Consider the following 10,123-nt stretch of genomic DNA (forward strand, 5'->3'; position numbering starts at 1 on the left):
GTACACATCAAAACACAGAGGCCTCTTCAGCACTGGCATTGAGCCCCAGCTGTAGTGGCTCTGTCGGCCATCAATAGAGACCTGTTACTAAGACAGTGGCTCCTCTCACTGAATGGACTGATTTTGTCATAACACTATGAGATGGCTGTAATACACTGAGTGGCTGCGACATGAACTGAGATAATGCAATTTGCCGCTCTGCGCCCGAGTCCGCCTACTCATTTGATGGCATTCAGTGATTAATGAGCTTATTGGGCCCAGCTGGGGCTCGCCTGCCCAGCGCTAAATGGATCTGCGTGAAAGGCATCATGCCGGGGAGCTGGAGGTGTGTGTGTGTGTGTGTGGGTATGAGTGTGTGTTACTGTTGTATGGGCCTGTGGAGGTAGGGTGTATGTGTGTGTGTGTGTGTGTGTTTGTGTGTCCCTATTTGTGTGTGCCTGTGGGTATTTGTGTGTGTGTGTGTGTGTGTGTGTTTGTGTATAAGGGGGGCAAAATAGACAACATTTTACTTTCAATTCTCTGAATAAATTACAGGATTTGGGATTTGGAGATAAGCTATTGCTGGGGGGATAAAGGTATTTTGATAGCGTCGTGGTTATTATTACGGAGAGCTGCTTTGGTGAGGCATATGGTACGATTCTGAAATATGACGCAGTCTGTTGCATAAGTCGCAGTTAATAAGCAAGAGTGACTTTTAAAATGTAGGTTTTTGAGACCGCGAGAGAGAGAGAGAGAGAGAGAGAGAGAGAGATTGTGTCTGTGAGAGAGAGAGAGAGAGTGAGAGAGAGAGAGAGAGAGAGAGAGAGAGAGAAAGAGAGCTACTGTAGGTGTTCCGTAGACCAGGGTAGCTTACAGTCTGCAAAAGTGAAGAGGTGCCGGGCGGAGCCAGAAGGCGGGGCCAGAGGGCGGGGCCAGAGGGCGGGGCCCAGCGACGGGGCTGAGGGCAGCGTGCGGCATGGCTGGTAAGATATGGGTCAGACCCGCCAGAGGTGTGGAGAGCGGAGTAGGGAAATCGGTCAGATTGAAAAGACATGAGTGGATAGTTTTACACGGGCCGGATGTAGGCCAACGACGCCTTGGACTGACAAAAAAACGAATGAATAAGGTTTCGACAGAAACAAAACACGGAGAGCGTGTTTCAGAGTACAATATGTAATTGATCACATCGTAGGGAATGATCTCATGTAAGCGATATGGGGCCAGTAGAGAACACAGGAGGTCAGGTAAAGGCAGCGGGAAGAGGAGTGATGAGGACTGTGTCTCTGAGCTCCGTGACTTAGATTCCCACAGCACAGGCGGACGGATGGTCGGCAGTGTTCAGGAGCAGTGTTCAGTGTTCAGGAGCAGTGTTCTGTGTTCAGGAGCTGTGTTCAGTGTTCAGGAGCAGTGTTCTGTGTTCAGGAGCTGTGTTCAAGAGCAGTGTTCAAGAGCAGTGTTCAGGAGCAGTGTTCAGTGTTCAGGAGCAGTGTTCAGTGTTCAGGAGCAGTGTTCAGGAGCAGTGTTCAGTGTTCAGGAGCAGTGTTCAGTGTTCAGGAGCAGTGTTCAGTGTTCAGGAGCAGTGTTCAGTGTTCAGGAGCAGTGTTCAGGAGCAGTGTTCAGGAGCAGTGTTCAGTGTTCAGGAGCAGTGTTCAGGAGCAGTGTTCAGGAGCAGTGTTCAGTGTTCAGGAGCAGTGTTCAGGAGCAGTGTTCAGTGTACAGGAGCAGTGTTCAGGAGCAGTGTTCAAGAGCAGTGTTCAGGAGCAGTGTTCAGGAGCAGTGTTCAGGAGCAGTGTTCAGTGTTCAGGAGCAGTGTTCAGGAGCAGTGTTCAGTGTTCAGGAGCAGTGTTCAGTGTTCAGGAGCAGTGTTCAGGAGCAGTGTTCAGGAGCAGTGTTCAAGAGCAGTGTTCAGGAGCAGTGTTCAGGAGCAGTGTTCAGTGTTCAGGAGCAGTGTTCAGTGTTCAGGAGCAGTGTTCAGTGTTCAGGAGCAGTGTTCAGGAGCAGTGTTCAGGAGCATGTGTGAACACTATCTGCCTCCTCTAGTGCTACTCTACTGGAGTACCCAGGGCAGGTTGCCAGGCTGTCACTGTTGCTGGGAGAGAGAGAGAGAGAGAGAGAGATGTAGACAGGGAGAGAGGATGACAAAGGGAGAAAGGTAGAGGGAGAGAGACAGAGAGATATGGGGGGGGGATAGAGAGAGAGGGAGGATGAAAGAGAGTGAGAGATAGAGAAAAAGAGGTATACAGGGAGAGAGAGAGAAAGAGAGAGAGAAAAAGAGGTATACAGGGAGAGAGAGAGAGAAAGAGAGAGGGAGAGAGCGAGGGGGAGAGGGAGAGAGAGAGAGGGAGAGAGCGAGGAGGGAGAAAGAGAGGGAGAGAGCGAGGGGGAGAGGGAGAGAGAGAGAGCGAGGGGGAGAGGGAGAGAGGGAGAGAGCGAGGAGGGAGAAAGAGAGAGAGGGAGAGAGTGAGGGGGGAGAGGGAGAGCCAGAGAGAGAGAGGGAGAGAGGAACGGGAGATAGAGGGACAGGTAGAGATAGATGAGACTGAAGTGGAAAAGGAGTAATGTGAGAGAGGGGTCGGGGTCGGGGGTAGGAGACATGTTGGGTCTTAAAGGTACCGGATGTAATTTACGCACATTTCAGAAGGTGGTCCACGAAAATTGCATGTACGTCATTTCTAGCACGCGCACGAGGACGCGCGAGCAAGCGCACGAACACGCGCCGAGCACATAATAGTGACGTTATACCCACATCTTCCAGGAGTTCGTCGCTGATTGGCTCAATTTCACGGGAAAAGAAAGGGATCTATGGCAGCGGGGTATATTTGAAAGAACTACGAGAGACAACCAAGTTAGCTAGTTAGCTACAGTATGTCTGCCGGAGGAGATGGCGAAAAGAAAAAGATGTCGGGCAGGGATGTCCAATGGCGACGGCTAATGGGTCAGAGAAAGAAGAGAATAAACATTGGTGAAGAGGCTTTTCCAAGGTGGAGAAAGTTGCAGGCTGAGAGGGGATTCAAAACGGACGCTGTACACAAAACATTAGCTAAATATCATTTAGCAAAGAAAATACTAGGTAGGACATATATATATATATATATATAGGTGATTCAATGTGTTTATTAGACAACAAGGAACCATTTAATCGAGGAATTTGTAAAATAAACAATTTTTATTTTATTTTATTCACGTTACATTGGGTACCTTTAACACTTCTTAATTCGCCTTATTCACCTCAGCTTCCATATTGGTCAGTCTGACGTAATTAGGGGTGCGGATGCAAAAGTGCCCGTTGACTTCAATGTTAAAAGTTCGCTGTAAAAACATCACTTCAAAAACCAAAATAGTCAAAATAACAGGCGGAATACACTATCAGGGCTACAAACTCATCATTACCAGACTCTGTTGTTTTTCACTGCCGTTGTTTTCGCGTTTGGAAATACATGGGATTGAATGCAACTATGGCTCATTCACCTCCATGTATTTCCAAACGCGAAAACAACAGCAGTGAAAAAAAAATCTGAGTCTGGTAATGATGAGTTTGTAACCCCCATAGTGTATTCAGCCTGTTATTTTGACTATTTCGGTTCTTGAAGTGGTGTTTTTACAGCGAACTTTTAACATTGAAGTCAACGGGCACTTCCGCATCCGCACCCCAGACTGACCAATATGGCTGCCAGGTGAATAAGGCGAATAGCTGGTACACCTAGAAATGTTATCCCTTAGAAATGTTATCCCTTGACAGACACACACTGAATGCTTCTAATCATTTCATTTTATGGGCCCTTCCACACCCGTGTGTGTGTGTGTGTGTGTGTGTGTGTGTGTGTGTGTGTGTGTCACCGCACATCTCCTACACACACAGCTACCCGCTAAAACAGCCAAGCGTGCGCCGTCGTCACAAATTACCCCCGGCTCGGCCATAAAAGCCGTCGTGAACTTGCGATCTCTGTCCCTGAATCGACCGGCTGCTGATGGAGGTGAGCCGGCGTCGAGGGTGGCATTTCCCCCGGACCTCGACGGTGGGCCGATACGAAGTCGGCGGGCGGCAGCGAGCGGGGGGGTGGGCGCGTAGGCCGCTTCCAGAGCATGCCAACCCCCCCCCCCCCCGCGCCCGCCAGGAAGTGACAGGTCTGCTCGGGATAGAGCGTCTCTGGGGAGCGAGCGGGCAGCGGCGAGGAAAGGACTCCCCTGGCGCGGCGCGCGGCGGTCGCCGTCCCAAGGGCTCGTCACGGCTTCTTATCCTCCTCCTCGTCTCCTCCCCCCCTTTTGTCCCTCTGCCAGTCTTTCCTCGCCCTTTCAATCCCCCCCCCCTCTGCTGGAGTCAGTGGGCGCTTGTGCGCCCTCGACTGAAATGGTAAATGGTAAATGGACTGCACTTATATAGCGCTTTTCCACCTTAGCAGCACTCAAAGCGCTTTACAATGGCCTCTCATTCACCCATTCACACAGACTCACACACCAATGGCAGTAGCTGCCATGCAAGCTGCTAACCTGCTCATTGGGAGCAATTTGGGGTTAGGTGTCTTGCTCAAGGACACTTCGCCATGTGGACAGTCAGAGCTGGGATTCGAACCGCTGACCCTTCGATTATCGAACGACCCTCTCTACCAACTGAGCTACAGAGGCATCGGTCTCTTTCGCCACAATCCTACGGACGTCCGCCACACTCCTATTGCATCCTTTAAAAAAATATTTTTCTTAAAAAATAATTGTTTTTAAAATCTGATGCCTCATGTTTGTGCAAGAATGGATGGAATGCAGGCTGCCGTGCCAGCTGTGCCCGGCGCTGCATGTAGATGTGTAATTGTCGCATACCGAGGCTTCTGAGTTCTTCTCCACACCTATCATTACATACGACAGGAACACACAGCACTGGGCCGCTGCCAGTACCCAGGGTGAGATGCCTTACTTTTAATTAAAAAATGAACACCGAGTGGTAATAATGATTAGCGTGTAATGAAAAGCCACTTTCATTAGTGGCCTCTGGGTAGCTGGGTTTGTTGCCGGGCGTGGTGCTAGCAACGCCGGCTCTCGATTCGAGCGCCGGTACGATCGAATCGTTAAAAAGGTGTACGCAGTCACTGTGATTTCAATGTGCTACTGTAGATGAGAATGCTCGATAATAGGACGCTGACCTTGATGCACGAGAGGCAGACACACACACATCTGGCTGGCAGACAGGACAGGCGTGACATGTTAACAGGGGATGCTGGGATGCATGTAACAGCAATGTCTGCGTTGCCGGGCAACAGAGAATAAACATACCAAGAGGCCATCCGGCTGGGGTATTCTGCCACCGACCAGATACTACACATTTCACACTGAATTCACTGACCTCAACACACACACACACACGCACACATACACACACGCACACACACACACACACACACACACACACACACACACACACACACACACACACACACACACACACACAGACACAGACACAGATCCTTCATAATGACAAAGATATGGATCGGTTGTTACAGTGCGTTACTGTTTCAAAGACAGTTGTTACATTTTTGCTATAAAATCAGACACACCAATATGCCCACGAACATACAGCAATACCACGCCATCTTTTTTTCCTCAAACATGACTGACGCATGAATACACAGTATTACCAGCCGGACGATTCTAAGTCACAACAATCGACGGTCTATGATCTGTCCAGATCATCGCTGCGACACCCTGCGCCCGCTGAAAGACCGAAGGCCACAGAGACAAAGGAACCCTTTGCACTGTCACATTAGGACTGCTAATTCATAGGCAATTAGCTGGCTAGGAAAGATAGCCTCTGGCATTGGGGCAGGTCAAGCAGCAGAGCTCAAAACACATGGATAAATGCAAACAAAATGGCACATGAGGGAGAGTGATATTGTGCTTTGGGATGGCAGACAAAAATATTTGTGATTTATGTTTTTTTGTTTTTTAATAAAAATTCAAAGACACCAATCCAGTAGACACAGAGATTGAATAAAAAGATAAGATAATTGGTGTCGTATGAGCAGTCAACCAAAAGCCAACATGGTCCCCATTTTAATTTGAAATGAAACAAAGGGGGACTATTTCTTCAGGGAAGCTCACCAATCTAAGAGAGGGAAACGTCCTGTCTTTGAAACAGTGAGGGAAGGCCTTTTACCTATCGACCAATGAGTGTGAGAGAAATCCCAGAGGTGCCTTCCCCTTCAACAGCACACCGATCATCATAGGCTCTGTGTGGGACCTAGCCTGTTGGAGTGGAGGGACACGTGGGTGTGAAAGGGCTTCTAGGGCAGAGTAGAGGGCATGGGAAAGTAGAGCCGAGCACCAGGAGGACCCAGGAGAAAAAGCCTGTTTGAGATGCCTTCTAAGTAGATATAACCGCTCTAAGTAGGATACATGAGAGCCCTCCTGCAGCTCACTGTGTTGATGGCATGAGAAGCACAATGTTCGTCCGCTCAATGGCCATAAACGCAGCGATTTATGAGGAGAAAAGCCCATTACAACAGAAGCAGTTCACTTGGACATCAATACTCAACAGCACCGTTTATAATAATAGAGAGAGAGAGAGCCGTAATAGCGCAATATAAACAATATATAACCGTACAGTATACAGGACATGTGGAAGCGCTGTAAATATCTCAAAGTACCACGTATCATGTTATTAACCTTGGTCCAATAAGACATGAGGTCTCGACACATCCCATTCCTCCTAATATGATGCAGACGTCTTATGACCTTGACGGGTTATCTGATTATGATAACTGGATATATCCCGCGGCTTATGCGCCCGTGTGTTCAAAGTGTGAACTGTGTGCACGTGTGTGTGTGTGTGTGTGTGTCCGTATCTGTGTGTTGTCCTGGTTTCAACCCAGCCTCCCCAGCACATCCACATTATCATAGAGAGCAGACGGTGCACGTGTGCTGGGTAGTAAACTCTCGCTCTGCTACCCGCCTGCCTGTCCCTCCTCCTCCTCCTCCGCCTCCTCCCCCTCTCGCTCTGCTACCCGCCCGCCCGTGCCCCCCTCCTCCACCTCCTCCTCCTCTCCTGCTGAGCTGGCCTTGCGCAATCTGTACGCCGCGCACGTACAGAGGCCTACCTGAGAGTCGGGAGGCTCCCCCGCTCTCTCCAGAGCGTGTGTGTGTGTGCGTGTGTGCGTGCGTTTGTGTTCGTTTCTGAGCGCGTGCGTCCCCCCGCGTACACGGACGCAAGCGTCTGCGAGCGGGGAGGCAGGTACGCTCTTTTTTTAGCCCCGCCTCGACGGGGGATCGGCGCCGTCCAGACAGACGCGTCCGGGCTCCCGCTGATCGCGCAGCTGATCGTAATCACCCGGGCTCTAACGACCACGCCGTTCCCTTTCGGTTCGGCGGAGGACCACATGTCTCTCTGCGGCAGGACAGGTAGACCCAGCGATGCTTACGGCGCTAGCCCTGTATTCTCTGGTCAAACTAGCCCGACTCGCAGACTGGACTGCCGTTTCGTCTCACTTCATTATCCAGTCAGACTAGACTCCCGTTGCAGACGTCTTCCTAGATGGGCGTATAGCCGAAGGAGTCACCAGCGATTAGTTCATCCCCTAACCAATCACGCTGCCCGGTTTAATTCCGTCATCGCATTCTAAGGACGGCTGATTGGCCTGGTTGGAATTCCAACCGAGACATCACTCTGGATGAGAGCTTTTCCAGACCCTAAATCACATTTCGAAAATTCTGATTCAGGAGATGGAGCCAGTCCCCCACAGTGCTGTGTGCATTCACATAGCATGCATACGAGACTGAAGACGGTGTCAAAAGGTACATGGGTTTATCGCAATACCCAAGTCAAATGCTGGAAATCGGAAATGCCATCATAAGCAATATGGTTTGAAGCGTTTAAGATTACAACGATGATATAATACAGGCCTACATCCTAAGATTAACACACATAACAATATGACAAGGCACTTTTGAGGGAAAAAAAATGCTCAAAATGTCAGAAGGGCCTGAAAACAACTATCCCGTCTGCGAGTGTTGAGAGCAGAAGAAAACCTCCTGAACACAGAGCCTCACACTGATACAAGCCGAGTCGTAAGACAAACCCTTTTTTTCCCCCTCGAGCTTCTGGCTGCCGTACAACTTAGCTCTGGAACAGAGTGTGTGAGATTAAAGCCCAAGAATAAACACACGTTAGTCAAAGACGAGCGGAGGGGGGGGGGGGTGACTCTATCACTCACTGAGGAAATCTCTGCCAGATTAAATGTTGATACTTTAGAGGCGACGGCAGAGTCTATGGTGCTGCACCTATCTATCCAGTCATTAATAAGGAGGAGTATTCCCCAGACGCGCGCGCTGAGGTATCTACTAATCTGTCTCCAATAACATAGACGTCTCTCTAGTCCTCATATTGCCTGGGATTTGGCATTTACATACAGACTTTAATAACGGCGCTTGAATACGAGGCTTCGTCCTGTCATTCTCCTTCACGTGAAAAAACGCCGGCGTGCGCATGCTGGAACACACACACACGCACGCACGCACGCACGCACGCACGCACGCAAACGACAAAACTCCGCTCTTCCTCCTACCTTCCAGCCGCTGCCCGCCTCTCGATAGTAGGGGAAGTTGTCGCAGATCCACTGGTAGATCTCGCTCAGGGTCATCCTCTTGCGCGGTGACCCGTTGATGGCGAAGGTGATGAGACTAGCGTAGCTGTAGGGTGGCTTGCCGTCGCGGTGCTGGGCCGCCTCCTCCTGGTCCAGCGTGGTGCCCGGGTCCAGCTGACCCGCCTTCTTCCCGGGCGCCGGGCCGTGCCCGTGGGGGTGGTGGGCGTGGTGGTGTCCGTGGTGACCGTGGAGATGCCCGCTGTCTGCCTTTTGGATGGCTGCCAGCATGCTGAGCTGTGGAAGCCAGTCCATGGAGGTCAGGCTGCTCTCTAGTTCAGAGGTCATGGTGGCGGAGGTGAGGGGTGAAGGGTCGGGGGTCGCGGGGGAGGGGTCTCGGGGGCGGGATGCTCTCCGTCGGTTCACTGGATGGCAGCTGCGCGGCGGCCCCGGCTGACGTCTGGAAGAACAGGAGGAGGTTTGTTTTGTGTCTGTTGGTCCTCATGATGTAGCTAAATCAAACTCAGAGCTAACCTTTTTGGTTGGATGGATGCCAAAGTATAAACATCGCACACATAGTTTGTTGCTTATTAGGCTATGCTCGGACAGAAAAAGATCAATTTGCCATTTCTGTGCACTCAACTGAGCTCAAATCCATTGATTCCACAAACAAAGCCATTTCAGTGAACACATCCAGTCTGGGAAATATCATCTTAAGGACAGTGCTTACTCTTTCCATGTCTTTTCATCTCTCCTCTGGTCCAAGCATCTGTGGAATTCACTGAACCTGAAGGTAAAGTCCTTCCCTGGACCATGTTCACGTCTTCCTCTTGTATGTGATGTTTGGCCAGACCTGCAACACCCCCAAGAAAACACACAAGACGTACAACATACAAGACAGTGAGTCAGCCAAACAACACTCAGAGAGTTGTAGAACATTACTTCCAGATATATATAGCCTATCGTACACACTAACCCTGTAAAAACCCTTTATAACTGTCTGTCCTGCTGCTGTGTCATTTCTCCCTCCTCCAAAGTGGAAATGGCAACTGGATCTGCAGAGTGACTAAAAGCTGGGGAATTGTTTTCACAAGTGCATGCCAAATGGGGGAACAGCTCGGGAGGAATTCCAACTCTCCAGAGTAACCCGAAAGCCTCCCAGTACCCCCCCCCCCCCCCCTCTCCCCGTCTATGCTGTGTTCACGACGTGCCTCACTCTGCTGTCAGGTCCGAGTCCGGCTTCGCTGTCTCATGTCGGAACACACGGGCGAGCTCACAAACAGCGCTTGAGAAGAAGCCTGCAGCCACGCACTTTTAATTGGTTTGCTATTTTTAGAGGCCTCTGGTAGCCCCAACTTAGGATATGTCCTGGGCAAGCTGATGAGCGATATCAGGAGGACGAATCCTGTGAGTGAGTCTCAAATATAATGCTTTGAATCGTGTACAGTATCTCTTTTAGGGATGCCTCGGAAATGAGAGGCAAAGTCACGTGATGGAGATTCTTGGCTGGGGTCCAGATGTGAGACTGAACTCTAATCTGCAAAGTTGCTGGAGTCATTGTTGCATGAAGGAAAGTCTGTCTC

At 50.3% G+C, this 10,123-nt stretch overlaps 1 protein-coding gene across 1 annotated transcript in view; it reads right to left on the bottom strand.

Moving 5' to 3' along the window:
- Positions 1-8,888, bottom strand: part of LOC311307481 (forkhead box protein J3-like) — a gene marked incomplete at both ends in the record, with an annotated part of 27,249 nt that extends 18,361 nt beyond the window's left edge. The window contains one exon of the mRNA XM_084436285.1: positions 8,526-8,888. Coding sequence (XP_084292411.1) covers positions 8,526-8,888 — 363 coding nt within the window. The remainder of the gene's footprint in view (positions 1-8,525) is intronic.
- Between the last annotated feature and the right edge of the window lie 1,235 nt (positions 8,889-10,123).

The sequence above is a fragment of the Borostomias antarcticus genome (genome assembly GCF_949987555.1).
Source record: "Borostomias antarcticus genome assembly, chromosome: 3".
Classification (NCBI taxonomy): domain Eukaryota; kingdom Metazoa; phylum Chordata; class Actinopteri; order Stomiiformes; family Stomiidae; genus Borostomias; species Borostomias antarcticus.